The following is a 17959-nucleotide window of genomic DNA, read 5'->3' on the forward strand; positions in this document are numbered from 1 at the left end:
CAAAGGCATCATGTCTACGAACAATTCAATAAAGAACTTTGGCAAAAGATGCCACGGATCATATGTGTGATAGAATCTGGTGGAACTACCCACCTGGTACACAGAGAGCATAAAGACTGGGTTTTGCAGTTTGCTGAGTTTCTGAAAGCTGAAGAAGAACTTTTTGACCTCCTTGATGAAGACAGTCGATTAACGCCAATCACAGCCAGATTTCAAAGTCAGGTATAGTTAGGCAGTGGCCACACTTAAAAGGAGTTGCTCACTTTCTCCCTTCCTACATAAAGGACACTGAAATTTGACTTCTGATTGGTTGTAACTGTTCACATGCTATCAGACGGTGATGAAGAAGACCCTGATTCAGTAAGCAATGCACTTGGATCGGTTGTCATTGGAATGAAGCATTGTGACGATATAACTGACAACAGCCATGCCAGTGGATTTGCAAACTCATCACATGAGAGACAGTGTTATTTTGCCTTTCGTACACAAGTGAAAGAGAGAACTTCCATCCACGTCAGTGACATGATATATAGTACACTGATGGCAGTGAGATGACTTAACAAGTTTAAGGTTAAAATGATTAGCAGCCCTGGATACCGGGAGGACTACACATTCTTCATGAAGGGCAGAGTTGACAAGGGCTATGCTGAGAGGGTCCTGGAGAGTGAACTATCTCTTGATAACGGATCTGTGTGGTGCATACCCCACCATGTAATGGTATATATCACCCGAAGAAGCCTGGGAGGATAAGGATCAACTTTGATTGCAGAGCCGTGTATGAAGGGGAAGTGCTCAACACACACCTACTGCAAGGCCCTGATATGACCAACAATGTCATTGTTGTTTTGTGCCACTTCTGCAAGGTGTTGCACCCTCTGCTCTTTCTGTGCTCCACACCCCCCCCCCCCCCCAGGTTTCTGCAAGACATACATGGTCCACCATCAACCCCCTTCTGGCGAAACTACCAAAATCCAGGATCACTGCTCACCTCCATTCATTCATCCCTCTTTTTTCCCACCTGTGGACCCAACTTCCACATCCTCTTCAAGCTCATTCTTCCCTCCAGGTCTTCAGGACTGGTGTTCATCACAATCTCAGATCATCCCCAATCCAAAACCATGATCTTTTCTAACCTCATTAACCCGACCCCAAGCCCTTATCCTTCCAAATTTGCAGTTTTACCTCTTGAGAGTTTCCTTTTGTATCCATCTTGTTCACCCCATGCATTCCTTCTATCTTGTCCTTCAACTCTGCCGTTGGGGTCTCTCTCTCTCTCTCTCTCTCTCTCTCTCTCTCTCTCTCTCTCTCTCTCTCTCTCTCTCTCTCTCTCTCTCTCTCTCTCTCTCTTTCTCTCTCTCTTTTTTTTTCTCTCTCTTTCTCTCTTTCTCTCTTTCTCTCTTTCTCTCTTTCTCTCTTTCTCTTTTTCTTTCTTTCTCTCTTTTTCTCTTTTTCTCTTTTTCTCTTTCTCTCTTTCTCTCTTTCTCGCTTTCTATGTTTCTCTCTTTCTCTTTTTCTCTCTTTTTCTCTTTTTCTCTTTTTCTCTTTTTCTCTTTTTCTCTTTTTCTCTTTTTCTCTTTTTCTCTTTTTCTCTTTTTCTCTTTTTCTCTTTCTCTCTTTCTCTCTTTCTCTCTCTTTCTTTCTCTCTTTCTCTCTTTCTCTCTCTTTCTTTCTCTCTTTCTCTCTCTCTCTCGTTACTTTTGTTACATCCTGATCCATTCAGTGTACTGGCTCTTCCACAAACCTTGACTATGTTTACAAAAACGTCATCTTATCGTTCTCATCTAATATTTAAAGCTCTTTCTAACCGCTGACTGACTGACTGACTCACTAACTAACTGATATAAATGCTTAATAAGAACCTTCTAGGTGGCGTAGAAAGCTGAAATTTTGCATACTGTTGCAACTTGAAACCAACATCCCAGGAAACATCACAAAACTGTCAGAAATTGTCCGCAAATGAAAATATCTGTGAATAAGAGTCAGCTGGTACAGGCTCTGTCTGCTCACTGCTGGTAGTCAATGGACCTGACACTGGAACTGGTTGCTAGGCAATGGTAACAAATGCCCCTTCTGCCTTTTATTTGATAACTTTTCCATATTTACATTAAAAATTACTATAGCTGTTAGCTTTTAAATAAAGAGCTCATTATAATTGTTGTTTTACCTTGAGTTATTTAGCTGTTTGCAGAATGCAAGCACAATGGGCTTTTCATACAGTCAGAAGACTCGATGTTATACCTTAGAATGGATGCAATTGCAAGTGATTCCTATGTCTATGTCTTTGATCTGATCTTTGTATTCCTCGGCTTTTCTAGATCCCTAAGCTTCATAAGAATCCGTACAAGTATAGGTTTATAGCGGGTGCCAGACAGTGTTCCACCATACAGTTATCGGTTACAGTTAACTCAGGCTTACAAGTTGTTAGGGAGCAGTTCAGTTAATATTGTTCAGCAATTGAGAAGAATTCTGATATTAACACTTTCTGGAGCATTAATTTTTCTTTAGAATTCTTAGATAGGACTCGATGCCTCAATATTAAGTCAGTTGAAGTTTTTGATTTTTCAATTTGAAATACATACATGGATTTAGTACTCATGAGATATTCACTCTTCAAAGTGATTGACAAGGTTTTTTTTAACTCTTTTAATAAGTTTTTATGTGTCAGGTTTGATAGAGCATTTTTTTTCAAAAAATAAATACTCAAGTTTTCATTGTTTTGATAAGCAGAAGTTTAAGGATGCTGTTAATTTTATTTTATATTTTTATGTGTTTTAGTGGGATAATGTTTCAACAGGTTAAGGGTATTTCCATGGGTGGGAATTGCAGCCCCCTACGAACAGACATTTTTCTTATTTTCTGTGAATTTTCATTTATGCAGAAACTGATGAAGGAGAAAAAAATTAGGATTCGCTAAAATAATATCTCATACATGTCGTTATATAGATGATATTTGTGTGGTTAACTATAATTTTTTTGATAGGCAGCTTCACAAGATTTATCCAGATAGCCTGATTGTAAACAGGAGTGGTAATGATTATACAGTTGCTGCATATCTGGATGTGTTGGTTAGAGTTTGACAGAATGGTTTTTGTACAAGTTTGTGTCATAAAGTTGATTTCATTTTCCCTGTAGTCTTGTACACCTTTCCAGGTAGAAATGTACCAATTAAAATGAGTAACAATAACTTTTCATCTCAGCTACTTAAGTTTACAAGAATATGTTCAGTAAAGGATGATTTTGTGGAAAGTGCTGAGAAGGTTTTTTCCATCATGTCAAGCAGGGGATATTTGGCTGATTGTTTGATCAGGTCTTGAAATATTGCATAATTATAATTATATAGCAGAGTATCTACCAAACAGGTGATCTTGTTCCAAGCATGCAAAACCTTCTGATGCATACCTTTATTTGGGTGGTGCAATAGGCAACTGACAGCTCTGTATAGGCAAAGAAAGAAAATAACCCAGGTTACGTGCATGAAGCAAAAACATACCTATTGCTTATAATTCAAAACACCTCACTGCACTGGAAAATGTGGAGACAGGAATACTGTACTGCAAATGGTGGAGACTTGTAATACCCTCCCCCACCTGGAGGTGGTGCGATATGATACACATTTACATAGATATGAGGAGTAGCAAGACAAACAAACACACAAACAATCCATCCATTCCACACATGGGGACTATTCTCTGTACAGAGCATCAGTGCTGCCCAATCAGTCTCCTGGGCTATTGGGCACAATCCTGGACAGGTCACCACTCAAACAATGGAAACTCAAATGGCTCAATCATCCCAGCAAGTTGGTACTCATTTTGCCAACCTCAGAAGGATGACAGGCTGAGTCAACCCCACCTGATATTAATTCAACAGCAGGCAGGATTTGAACTCAGGACCTTAGGATCCCAAACCCACTCATCCATCCATCCATTCGGACCATACTTTATGCAGAACATTGGTGCTGCCTGAGCAGTCTCCTTGGCTATCGGGCACACCCTTGGACGGGTCGCCACTCCGACACAGGATACCAGCAAGCTGACACTCATTTTGCCAACCTCAGAAGGATTACAGGTAGAGTCAACTCCACCTCGTATTAATTCAACAGCCGAAGGGGATTTGAACTCAGGATCGTAGGATCTCAAGCCCCCCCCCCCCACCCTAACCATTAAGCCAACGCCAGACACACACACACACACACGTCCGTGAATTATAGTAAGCATAGCGTTTTTGGGTCACATGACTTGCCATTGTTTTTGTTCATTATTTGATGAAGTTAATTATAACGAATATGTAACACGTTTAGTTTGTATAATTAGGCTTGCACGTCATTGTAACCTCGTGCTCTTGAAGATCTACGTCATCAAATATATAAAGCTTAGATTCGTCGTCTGCACGTAGGATCCACCTGAGTAGTTACTTGCAATGTGCAAGCTTGCCCCACCGGTATTTAATATATTCGCCCTCGGAAACCTTTCTCCACACCAACACTATAATGTATCTAGATGTTATAACAATCATTTATCGCCTATTTTCGACCCCGTTTAATAACGACCTCTCAAGAAATTATTTAACAAGCTCCGATATGACCAACATAACTCACCGTTGCTTTTGATACAAGTCACCATAACTTGGGAGTCGTCATTCCAATCATCTGCGAGTCTAGATGCTTATTTGGTTACACTTTTGTCGCACAATCGCATTCATTTTCACTTCATAACGATGTTTAGCATCCTTACTGAGATTTCCCGGGTAATTGAACGACATTTGGACGGACGACGCAAAAAAAAACTTTCCAACTATCACAAAAAGCAACGGCGTTCAAACCGTTGCTAAGGAGTTGTTTACATCGCGCTAAAATGGCGGCGGCCGTCGCTAACCGGAAGTAACCCAAGGTTGCGTCGTCCCACTAAATAATGAATGAAATGACGAATTTAAAGCCATGTTTTTCGAGAACGGATGAGTTCCATTTTTATACTTTGAATCGGACGACATAGTATGGGTAATTGCTTGATGGTCGATACTTTCTGCGATGAACCTTTAGTCTCCCTTGAATTTATTGATTTGAAACAACAACAACAACAAACTGTAACGATGCTACAAATCTGCTTTTGAGAAGCGGCGGAGTTTTAACGTAAGAGGCGGAAAAAAAAAAACACATTGAATGAACAAAACACGTGTGGACCCAACCGGACTCTCCACACGAATCTGCAAACGTAAAGCGGCGGTTTTGCCGCGTCTCGTCCGGCCAACATGGCGGCCACCAGTGTGCAGGTTGTCGAGGACTTCCAGGCTGCACAGAATGACAAAATCGCCTCTCCTCCTTCTCAAGAAGACCTGGAACGTTCTGAGGCATCGAAAACGAAGGCGAACGAGTTCTTCAACGGTGGGTGATCCCGTGTAACAGGCACTCACGGGCGATGCTGCCCATTTGACTCGGCCCTGCCTAATGATTAACCACATGTGTAGTACTGCCTTGGGACGTTTTCCCGTCCGTTATGTCCATATGGATGCCGAACTATTACGAGGCGACTCAACCTGAGGTCTGGCGTGTCGTCTTTTTTTCTATTTAGCACACGCGCAGGTGGAGAACGACCTAAATGGTGGTTGACGGACCACCGGCGTTGAGACGGAATGATTGGATGAAGTTGCCCTTTTCTAAATGTGAGCCGAATCAGACGCCCTAACGAGCATTAGGGTACACTAGTGCTTGGCCGTACGTGCAAAATAAGTAAATTAAAAAAAATAATTGTGACGTCATAGCACCGTGCCCTGTCATTGGTTTGGTGAATAAATGGCCATAACTTGGGAACCACTTGCCCGATTAATATCAAACCCTGAAAACGCACATCTTCAGGTCCCCAGCAATATACCTGACAAGTTTCAATTGGATCGGACCAGTGGTTGTCGAGAAACGGCGGTCACAGACAGACAGACAAGCCAGTCGGCGACATGGGCGGTCGCTACATAATTGCATACTAGTCATACAGTTTTTGACGGATCGGGCTGAACATTTTTGACAAAGAGGTTGATTATGGTGTGCATAAAAGCCTGGAAGCCGATTTTTAATTTTCGAAAAAATATATTTTTTAGGATTTTTCAAAAATTTCAAAGTCCCTTTGCTAGGCAACGGTGGTGTCCATAGCAACGGTGCTCAAACGCATACAACTAGATCCTGGTATGAACCTATCTGTCAAGTTTCATCAAAATCGGTTGACTCCTCTGGTCTCCAGAGCTGTCCATTACATACAAACAAACATTACATACAGACAGACGGAAAAGCTGAAAATAAGGGTACTCCTGCGACCACCCAACAGACAGACACACAGAGATTGCTGCAATTATAGATAGATTACAGATTGTGAACTGCAACCATAACTTCCAGAATGTGCCACGACGATACCAAAGGTGGTTGGTGATACTTCCTTAACGGCAGCAATTATTCCTACCTTGTCGGGTCGGTTGTAACAAAACGTATGTTCCCCAAGTCTTTCACGAAGCGACCTGCCAGGCCTAATGTTCAACTGAAGCTCGTTTGGCCTGAAACTTGGTAATCCGTTCAGCATGCCAGGCAGTAACTCACCTACTCTTTGCAAATGTACATCACAGGGTCTTTAACATCCCCAAACTAATGTTTTCAGGTAGGACAGCCTGCTTAAAGTCTATCCGAGGGACGCCTCACATTGTGACGCAACGCCCTGGCTGTGAAGCACCAATCCGGCAGTTTATAGTCGGGAAGGGTATCGAAGTCACACCAGACGGCTCAAAGGTAAGTCTGTAAGCTCCAAGCCAAATTGTCGTACACACCACCTCACTACAAAGGTGATTGCTTCATCTCATTGCAAATGTACACAGCACGGTGTACAGGGGGGCTTTTAATCTGGGCCGATGGCATCATGAACCACGTGTTCAGACGGCAAGCACAAATAATTGGAACCATACTCTCTACAGAGAGTGTTGGTGCTGCCGAAGCAGTTTCCTGGGCTGTTGGGCACAATCTTGGGCAGGTCGCCACTCCGTCGCAGGATACTCAAATGGCTCAATTATCCCAGCAAGCTGGTACTCAATTTGCCGACCTCGGAAGGATGACAGGCTGAGTCAACCCCCTGGTGTATTAATTCAGCGGCCAACGGGGCTTGAACTCAGGACCCTTGGATCCCAAGCTGCTACTCTAACCACTGAGCTAACACCAGGCTTAAGCACAAATCAGCCAAGTCTTTATTCCAAAGTGCTAACAAGTTGTCCATGGCACGTACTCCTATCCAGCATCTTAAAACGGATATTCTTGCCTGCTTGACAAATTCGAACCTGTCAACGTCCTTGATTGCACGCCGAGGTCATATTTACAGGGTTTCCCATAATAAATTGGGCAGTGAGTGGAATTTTAATTTTTTTGTTCTGGCATGCACGCGTCATGCCGAAGGAGTGATGCTTATCCTCAGGAGGCTTATCCTCGATATACTCCCCGAGAAAAGCTTTCCAAATGATGCAATTTTGTGAGTAGAATGTACTAAATGTACTGAACATTGTGTAAGGCTTTGCAAAGTGAATACACATCGAGCGAATGTTTTTTTTTATGCCTTAAAGGTCCACAGAATCTGAAATTAATTTTGTTTTTTGATCTGATGATATTGATTTGTAAGTTATAAACAAAGAACTGGATGTGCTTTTTAATGTTAATAATTTTTTGACTTGTTAAAGTTTAAAAAAAAAAAAAAACACCCAACCTGGCTGGTGCCACCCCTTAAAATTCCAGAAAACCTCCATGTTCATTGTGTCATCTTTGTGACATCATCACCAGTACGATTGTCTCAGCACACAAAGAATAATGGCCACACAACTCGCTTCAGACTCGTCAGAGAGTGCATTTGATGAATAATTTTCTGATCAAGAATCCTCAGGTTACGATGATAGTCAAAATCATGATGTAGAAGGTTATGTCAGACCGCACATGTATGAACCCGAGGTGTAAATTGGGGATGAGGTCGTTCATGAAATACCTGGCATTCACAACAACCGGGGTGGCGTCGAAGAAATACTCGGCAATAACAACTGGTAAGTGGGAAATCTTTGAGCTAGAACGTGGTAAATGTGGAATTTAGTGGTATTTTGATGAAACACTTCCTTGTAATTCTTGTAGTAATGAGAAATGCACTCATTTAAAAGCAAAATAATGTACCATTGTTGACACCAGCAGCATCCATCCACCGGGACCATACTCTGTGTCGTATTGGTGCGGCCTAAAAGCCCAGTCACACCTTGACGTTTTAGCCAGCGATGGCAACGTATTAAAATGTATGTAAAACGCTGGCTTACGTTGAACTTTTGATGTTTTTTTTAAAGATTCGGACGTATTCATAGCGACTTGGTCTTATGTATAACGCATTAGTAACGGACACAGAACATTTCGTTGTGTTATAGATAACTTGTACCAACGAATGCTGAACCTGTTGTCGGCCTACACAACCTATGCCCAACGATAGTCTAACTTATGCATAGCGCGTTGCACGCATCGCCGACGATGTCGTGACGTAGCCTATTAAAAGGCTGACGCACAACGATTCGAATCATAACTGCCGTATAAATGGAAGTGTCAACATCGCAGTCACACCTTGGCAATCTTGACAGCATATGCCGACCTAAGAAAAATGTGTCTAAAACGTTGGGGCACGTCAAATACGGTATGAGTAAGTTTGGTATACATGAGTAGAACGCTAAAGTACGCTATCATACGTCGTAGTAAGTAGAGTACGTCAAGAAATTTTAAACATGTTCAAAATTTTATGACGTACTTGGCGTATGACACACGTTCCGCATGCGATGGGGATAAGTTGTACACACGATATGCGGACGCTTACACACGTCCACAAAGGCTACTTATAAGCTACTCATAAGTCGAAACACGTCGCGGTAATGTCTTTTTTACGCGAAACTTATTTCTAACTTATGTTTGACGTGCTTTGAACCAATTCTTTACGTAGTCCCAACACACATTGACGTATGTATACGTATTCCAATGACGTCTTCCGGTCGACAAAAAAAAAATAAATGAACGTGTTTCTAACTTACAACTGCCATATAAAGACGTGTTCCCAGCGATTTTGGGAATTGGTATATAAAAATGGTGTTCATAAAAGGGGAACCCAACAGTGTTTTCGAGTCCTTTTTGAGTCTATGTCCATGTCAGCAGTAACAGTATCAGTATTAGTATTAGTAGTAGTTTGTTCATGTTGGCAGTAGTAGGTGAGTGTGAGGGGGAGGGTGTGGGTTATGATGGATCCTCCTTGCGTCCGCGTGTCCACGGGTAGGAGACATCTTTGCACCATTGTTCGAAGTTCTTCGCGGCTAATTTTTTATGGGGCTTTTTCAACAATGAGCTATGGCTTGTTTTTACGATTTAGGTCCATTCATAACGGGTTGGACAAATGCACAATGAACTAATAATGTGAATAGAGCGCTTCGATAACTTATAGATACGGTATACCAACGAATAATTATCGTGTAGCCGGCGTTCACAAACTATGCCCAACGATAGCCTAACTTATCCATATCGTGCGGCAGTTTATCTTTGCCGGTGACGTGGGGTTTGCTATTCATAGGCTGCCACTCAACGATTTAAATGGCTACATCTCCACTATTGAAAGTAGACGCTTGCGCTCAACAATTGGATTTTTTTTTTACACTCAATGACTTTTAAACGGTACCACTCAGCTATTTTCATTGTTTACAATGAACGATTTAAATTGCTGTCACTCGCCTTTGTTTTTTGACGCTGGGGTTTGGAAATTTGAAGCGTTTCTTCTGAACGTGTTAAAACGCTCAAACTCGACTATTTTAAATAGACGCTGCCGATGGACAATTGGAATCATAGCCAAGCTAGACATCGAAGTGTGAACATCCTCGTCATGCCGAAGAAAAGTTTGAAGAATGCTGCAAATAAGTGTCCTGGCCGTGGACGCTGACGCAAGGACGATCCATTATACCGACGTCTTTCAGCCTATGAGTAATTTAAAAGTAACGTCTGTCGACGTGTGGCAACGATCGCGTAACGTGCCAACAACACGTTAATCATAGGTTAGAAATAAGTTTCGGGTACGCTAGACATTACCTCGGCGTGTCTCAACTTATGATTAACTTACAAGTAGCATGTGTTGACGTCTGTCAACGATCGCAGACCGTGCATACAACTTGTGGCCAGCGTAGCGGAACGTGTGAGTCATACGCCGGCATACGTCGTGAAATTTCAAGCATGCAAAAATTTGAGGACAACCGAAAAGTACAACGTTTAAAGCCAGCGTACAACGATGTATGGCAGTGTTTTTCAGCGTGCTCTCAATGTTATCAAAACTTACCCATAACCTATTCAACGTGTGCCAGCGTTTTAGAAAAAAATTTCAAAAATCGGCATACGTTGGCTAAAACGTCAAGGTGTGACTGGGCCTTTAGCAGTCTCCTCGGCGATTGGGCACAATCCTGAACGGGTCGCCACTCCGACACAGGATACCAGCCAGCATGCTGGCACTCATTTTGCCGACCTCGGAAGGATGACAGGCAGAGTCAACACCACCTGCTATTAATTCAACAGCCGATTGGGATTTTAATTCAGGATCCTAGGATCCCAAGCCTACCACCCGAATCATTAAGCCACCACCAGGCATACCAGCGGCATGGCTAATTGCAATACTGGATTGGACTATCCTCACAAGTGAACATAACTGTACAACCGTTGGGGCAACAGTATGCTGTTACCCTCAGTTTCTGGCACTTTCTGTCCTTTTTCTTCTTTTCCATCAGATTAGAATGATCTCTAATCTTCGTGGGGGTAGCGTGGGACTTTTTTTTTGTTGTTGTTGGTCGATGATGGGATTACGGTGTTTTTATGTATAAAGTGAGTGTTTGTCGCATGTAAACACAAGTGCGGAAGCAAAAGTGTTCTGAAGAAGACGGAGCAGGTCATGTGATGATGACGTAATCCCATCGGCATTTTTTTGTTGTTGTTGCGCAATCGAGCGGACACGGATGTCAAAAAACATTAAAATCTTCGTTTCAAGATATTTATTCTCGAAAAAAAAAAAACAATGATTAAGTGTTAAGTGAAGCCATATTTAATAATTTAACCAAGCATGAATTTCTGATTCTGTGGAACTTTAACAATGATATTATTTGGACAGCATGGCATAATGAAGTAGTGAATTCATATATTGCAATCATTCTCCCCTTCACCCTCCCCCATGATCTATCAGGATATCCAGGACAAGTCGTGAGCTTTTCTTGGCTGATATTTTTGCTTCAGGTTGGCCTGCTGGTGTTCTTATCTGCCTCGTGATGCAAAAAATCTCGATTCAAATCTCATATTCATATATGTGGTATAACATTGGGTGATTGAGATTAAACATTTTAAAAAGAGGAAATGCGCTTCCAACCAAAAAGTACACTTACTCTACTCTGCTAATTTAATTAACTAGTGCATGCCCGTACGTGCGTTGCCGTACGTGCAAAAAAATATGTAAAAAGACTTTCAAACAACCACACAGTCCGTTCCTACGCTCTCATAAACGACGACTGGATTGGGGCATTGTGTTTATCTATAAATGCGCATAAGAAATCGAGAAATTATTAGAATACAGTAAGGCCTCAGTCACATTTGTTCTACGGCGAGGATAAGGCGGCCGTACGCCCTCTGAATTGACAGAAACGTGCGGCGGCCGCAGAGAAACTGAGGTGGCCTCAGGGTGGCCCTACGCCGTTTGGCTATATTTTACAGGCCGTAGGGTCGCCGTGGGATGACATCGCAGAGTTATAACTTTTTTTCATTTATACGTTCGCCGTAGCAATTAGACAAGCCAAGCTATGACGTAGATGTGTTCCACATCGACCGTACATAGGGCGTGCGGTGGGCTTGCGTTTTCCGTGCGGCTGCAGTAAGCTCTTCTCGATGAAAAAGGAATTTTCCCAACCCCCCAAAAATTACGGCGGCCGCACTATTTACACGGTCGCCGTACGGTGGCCTTGCGGTCTGTGTGACTACCTGTGGGCAACGTAAGGTCGACGCACGGTTCCCCTACGCCCGCCGTGCACCTACGTACGGCCTCCCTGGCAGTCTGCGTCGACTGTGCGTCCACCGTGCGCTACCGCTAGAGATCGGAGTATAGTTGTTTGCCTATACACAGTGGTGCCCCCAGAATCCGAATTTAATTCGTTCCTGGAGGCTGTTCGGATTGCGAAAAGTTCGGATTCAAAAAATATTTTCCCAAGAAGAAATAATGGAGTGAATTAATCCGTTTGTGGACCCAAAGAAAACCCACTTTCAAGACACTTTAAACTGAAATCCCCCATGTTTAAGGTAAAATAAGATGAGTAAATGACCTTCGGTGGTGGTGTATTGTATGTAAACTGGTACAATCGCCACATCCAAAGGTCCACACAGGCTCGAGCTCCGGCCTAGGTTTCGATCGCTCGCGCACTCTGCGACAGCGCTGCCCCCAGGGCAGCTCATCAAACATGATGCCCCCAGAACCACAATCACTTTCATCAAACGCATTGGGCTGACGTAATCATGGATATTAAAAATTACAACCGGTTTTGCTGTGAAATTCAATCCTTGCCCGACAGTCCATCACACCATGTGATCGGATTGCTTTTTTTGTTAATTAAAACACAAGATGATTCAAAAAAAAAAAATGAAGGTGAAAACACAAGGTAAGGCCTAAGTCACATTTGGCTCGGCGCCCGGAGGGTCTACAAAATGTACGGACACTCGCAATTATAAAGCGGCCGCAGTATTTCCACGGTCACACAATGTAGCAGTCACACGTTTTTATTTTTCGGGTAGCCGCACGGCGTGTTTATAAATTGTGGAGACTGAAAACGTGGGGGTGCCATAATTTTTTGGGGGTTGGGAAAATTCATTTTTCATTAAGAAGAGCTGACGGCAGCCGCACGGAAAACGCAAGCCCATCGTACGCCCTACGTACGGTCGACGTGGAACACATCTACGTCATAGCTTGGCTTTGTCGAATTGCTACGGTGAGCGTAGCAATGAAAAAAGTTGTAACTCCGCAGTTATAATTCCACGGCACCCCTACGGCCTGTAAAATATAGCCAAACGGCGTAGGGCCACCCTAAGGCCACCTCAGTTTCTCTGCGGCCGCCACACGTTTCTGTCAATTCAGAGGGCGTACGGCCGCCTTATCCTCGCCGTAGAGCAAATGTGACTGAGTACTTCCACCAACGAACTGAATGAACAAAGCGTGAAGATGCGGGTCGAACAGGTGGGGGAGACGCGTGAACAAACATGAACACTACGTTGTGTTCGGTTTTTTTTAAATGTATTGGGTTTTTAGGGCCAAACTTTCTCAAAAAATTTGTTCCGATTCCAATTTGTTCAAACAGCTTGGCCGTTCGGATTCTGAGGCACCACTGTATATTGTAGTTATAGTATATTCAGTTATATATACTGGTATATTTTTATTTCAGTAAAAAAAGGACTGGTATATATATACCCACTCGTTACCGTCCGTCTGGCCGCACGTTCGCCTTAGGCCCCCCCTGCGGTCGCCTTGCGGGCACCTTGAGGTCTCCTTGCGTCTGCCTTGAAAATTATATTGCCACCGCAGGGACGCCCTAAGGTCACCGTGCGACATCAAATCAAAGACCGTACGGCAACCCCACGTTTTCGGTCTCCACAATTTATAAACACGCCGTGCGGCTACCCGAAAAATAAAAACATATGTGACTGCTACATTGTGTGACCGTGGAAATACTGCGGCCGCCGTGGCAAATGTGACCGAGGCTAAGTCATCACTATCCGGAAGTCCGTACGCTGTAACCCGTCATGGGGAACGCGCTCTAACTTGGCTATAACTTGGGAATCACTTGTCCGATTAATTTCAAACCTTGAAAATGCAAACAAACAGAGATTGCTGGAATTATAGATAGAAGACAGATACTGTGGGTGCAAAATACCAAGCAACGTGTCCTGTCATTGGTAACTGAGGATCTCTTCCCCAACGGCCACGCCTATGCAGCAACGTGTCCTGTCATTGGTAACTAAGTGGCACCCTTTCCCCATCGGCCACGCCTACGCAGCAACGTGTCCTGTCATTGGTTTGGTAAGTAAATGGCCGTAACTTGGGAACCACTTGTCCGATTCATATCAAACCTTGAAAAGGCACATACTCAGGTCCCCAGCAATATACCTGGCAAATTTCAATTAGATCGGACCAGTGGTTGTCGAGAAACAGCGGTCACAGACAGACAGACAGACAGACACATAGATTGCTGGAATTATTATTGAATTAATAAGCAAGAACAGGTCCGGTCTCAGGCAATGTTTCACCCACTTCGCCAGCGAACTTCCTCAGGCCAATAGACTCCGAGTCTCGGTACATGTCTGCTTTTATTCCTGATGCAACCACTCATTTCTGGTCACGTGCCGGTGTGTGAGGTCATTGGAGGAGTGTTCTTATTTTTCCAAGCCTCAAGGAAATAAACATCAAATCACATCATTGATGGGCATGGGCTGCTCTGCTCTTTTTTATTGTGTGCGTGCGTGCGTGCGTGCGCGCGCATCCGGGGTACAACGGTGCCGATTTCAGGCAATTCTTACCTTACATGATCGCGAGACTTACTTTTGCCAAGCGAGGGGGGGGGGGGGATGGGGGTGCTTGCTTGCCGAACTCGCTGTTGACAGTTCATTATATAGGTAAACACATGGAATGATTGCAACGGAATGATTTAAGGAATTTAGGAGTCCATGTTACATCTATGTCTAACTAGTCTATGTTATGCCCGTAACCCCCTCGTCACGTCCCCACAACAATATATGAAACAAATGTAACCGCCTCTCTCTGTCGTCTATGCACCCCTAAACCGCTGGTCGAAAGTCGAAACTTGGTGGTTGTACTCGGGTTGTACCCAGGAACGTTTCTGCCTGTTTAAAACTTTCATATCCCTGATCACATTGGTGTAAGTGGTGATGCCAATTGTCTATGTAAATGTGTCTCATGTAGAGCTAGCCGTACCTGGTGGGAGTTGGTATTACAAGTCATGATAAAATAAAATGCCTCGATTCTCTCCAAGTAAACAATAATGTATCTTAGCTTTGTGTAATACAGTACTATCTGTCTCATGTCTGTCTGTCTGTCTTTTGTATGCATGCCTAAACCTAGAAAGTTTGGATGGTTACAATGAATTTGTGTTTTAGCAGTAAAGTGAGCGAATTATCGTATTATACTGTTTGTTACCTCTGCCACCAAAGGTGGATGAGTTGGTTCGGTGACAGAAACAAGCTGATTAGATTTTGGTGAAGATCCGGATGCGGATCCGGCTACCACAATATTTTGAAGTGATTATTCTCCATTGGGAGATAGGCCCAAGAACGATATATATAGCACGATATCTCAAAAAGTTGTGAACGGATTCAGAGGAAACTTGGTGGACAGGTTGGGTGTTTGACAAGGAAGAAGTGAATTGATTTTGGTGAAGATACGGATACGGATCCAATAATTTTTAAAGTCATTTTTTTTCCCCAGTGAGTGATGGGCCTAAAATGATACCTGACATGATGTGTCAAAAAGTTATGGACTGATTCGGATGAAACTTGGTGAACAGGTCAGACGTGTGACAAGGAAGAATTGATTTGATTTGGTGAAGATCTGGATTTGGATACAAGAATTTTTTAATTGAGTGATTTTTCCCCATTGAGAGATGGGACCAAAATGATATATAGCACGATATTTCAAAAGGTTGTGGACGAGTTACTGAATGACAAAACTAGTTGGATGGGTTGGTTAGGTAAGAAGAACAAGCCGATTCGATTTTGGAGGTCAAGATACAGATCCAGTCTGTCTGTGGGATACAAAACGTAAACTGTTCAGCCTGGTGGAGGTATGCGCGCTACCGAGTGCTGTTATCGTTGCTTCTGTTTTAACATTCACAATTTGCCTTGTGAAAACCCATTCACTTCAGGCTTGGATTTTAAAGCTCAATCTGGGCGCTTTCACGGTCCAGTGCCTGCTCAGTTCATGGGGAGTATATGAATGGGAAGAGGAGTAAGTTTGCAGGTGTTAGTTGCAATGGTCCATCTAACATTCCTATATATATATATGTATATGCATATATATATATATATATATATATATATATATATATATATATTGTATAATATTCATTCATTTAAAAGTGCATTTATGTCAACTAATGTCATCTTCTTGCTACTTGTCATATGTACAAGCAGCTCCTCCATGATCGTTAGTGTTACATCAATTTTGAAAAAAAAACAAGTCGCTACTAGTTCCAGAACGTTTATTGATGGCTAATAATGCTGTTTAGACCATGTTTTATTTTGCTCCTGCATCCAGGCCTTATCTACAGTATGAATTGGATATCCATGCATCATGGAGTAATTTTTTTTTCCCATGTAGAATTGGCTAAGCAGCTGTACAAACGATGTTTTGAGTGGGAGTTTATGAGGTTCGGCAGAATGCAATTTCCCAGGTCTTTGTGTTTTGTCACATGTCCAACAATTTCCTCCCCCGTGTTCTGTTTTCGTCCGGACTAGCAATTTGTCTGTAGGAAATCTGAAGTTGGTGAGGGGGAAATTCAAGGAAATGTTGTCATTTTATTTTAATTGTCTTGGGAATTAAATGTGTGTACATTTGCCATGGTTTGCTGAACTAAGAGGTGTTGGCAAGTCAACCCACCCTTTTGTTGAAGGATTCTTAAGAAGAATCGATGTTGAGATTATTTGGACCCTTGGACCCTGTTAGATCTTTGACAAGAACACACTTCTAATTGGGTCTAATTCCGTGTCAATCTAAAGCGGCACTCGGTGGAGCGCATACCTTCACCAGGCTGAACAGTTTACGTTTTGTATCCCATTGATAGGCCGGATCTGTATTGGCACCTTAAACAAAATTGAATCGGCTTTTTATTGTCACCTGACCAACTCTTCCACCAAGTATTGTCATAACCCGTCCACAACTTTTTTGAGATATCGTTTTTGGTCCAATCTCTCAACGGTGAAGTATGAGTTTTGAAGAATAAAAAAATTCTCCGATCCAGGTCCGGATCCTTATATTCACCAATATTTAATTAATTTGGCCTTGTCACCCACCCACCTGTCCACCAAGTTTCGCCTGAATCCGTCCATAACTTTTTGAGATATCCTACTCACAGACAAACAAACAGGGTTGGAAACATAACCTCCGTCCATCTTCGGTGGCAGAGGTAATCAAACTTGGGTCTCGATAACTTTGTGGTATGCTCACTAAAATCAGAGCTTTCCTGAATCCCATGATGGAGGTGGAAGTGAAGTTGGAAGAGCACTGAGCCAGCTTACATTCGCAAGTAGATAGGAAAACTTCAGTGGTACTTCAAAAAAAAAGTAGGCTATTGTGTGCCGTTACCAGGTAATTCATATTCTGAGTTCTTGTTCTAATGAAATATGTATTTGACAGATTGCTGATAAAATTATGTATTGGATAGGAAGGTTAAGTGAGCTCTTGTTGAATGATTTATCAGACAATTGTTCATGAAAGATTTCCAACCTGAATTCAAAACCTCTTCTTAAACCACATTAAAATGTTCATAGTTCAAGCTCTTTGCTTTGAGTTTACTTTTCCCTTTCTCCCTGAATCCCCTTCTCTTCCCAATAGATAAGAACTATGACCAAGCAATCTTTTACTACACAGAGGCAATAAACCTGAATGGCTGCAATGCTGTGTACTACAGCAATCGGAGCTTGGCGTACCTGCGCACAGAGTGTTACGGTTACGCACTTAGCGATGCCTCTTCTGCCATTCGTATTGATTCCAACTACGTCAAAGGATACTACCGTCGTGCCACCGCAAACATGGCTTTGGGGAAGTTCAAAGCTGCACTCAAAGATTATGAGACTGTAAGTGTTTCTCTCCCCTTAAACACTGGGTTGATGCCCTTAGTGTGGTCACCAATCTCCACTCCA

The 17959-nt window shown here is 42.7% G+C and overlaps 2 protein-coding genes across 3 annotated transcripts in view; one reads left to right on the top strand and one right to left on the bottom strand.

Annotated features, from left to right (window-relative positions):
* The window catches only part of LOC147014016 (uncharacterized), a 69714-nt gene extending 64876 nt beyond the window's left edge, over positions 1-4838 (bottom strand). The window contains exons 1-2 of one of the 2 annotated variants that reach the window (XM_085851583.1): positions 4598-4838; positions 3400-3434 (exon numbers count right to left, since the gene is read on the bottom strand). In XM_085851583.1, coding sequence (XP_085707709.1) covers positions 3400-3434; positions 4598-4622 — 60 coding nt within the window. In that variant the 5' untranslated portion in view covers positions 4623-4838. The remainder of the gene's footprint in view (positions 1-3399; positions 3435-4597) is intronic. The other variant, XM_085851584.1, reaches the window with a different exon arrangement.
* Positions 4839-5097: 259 nt separating this feature from the next.
* PPP5C (protein phosphatase 5 catalytic subunit) overlaps positions 5098-17959 on the top strand; it is a 40028-nt gene continuing 27166 nt past the window's right edge. The window contains exons 1-2 of the mRNA XM_085851582.1: positions 5098-5380; positions 17652-17893. Of these exons, the coding sequence (XP_085707708.1) occupies positions 5248-5380; positions 17652-17893 (375 nt within the window). The 5' untranslated portion in view covers positions 5098-5247. The remainder of the gene's footprint in view (positions 5381-17651; positions 17894-17959) is intronic.

Source organism: Eptatretus burgeri, chromosome 13, assembly GCF_056783735.1.
Source record: "Eptatretus burgeri isolate ZD-2024b chromosome 13, Ebu_testis_v1, whole genome shotgun sequence".
NCBI classification, from domain to species: domain Eukaryota; kingdom Metazoa; phylum Chordata; class Myxini; order Myxiniformes; family Myxinidae; genus Eptatretus; species Eptatretus burgeri.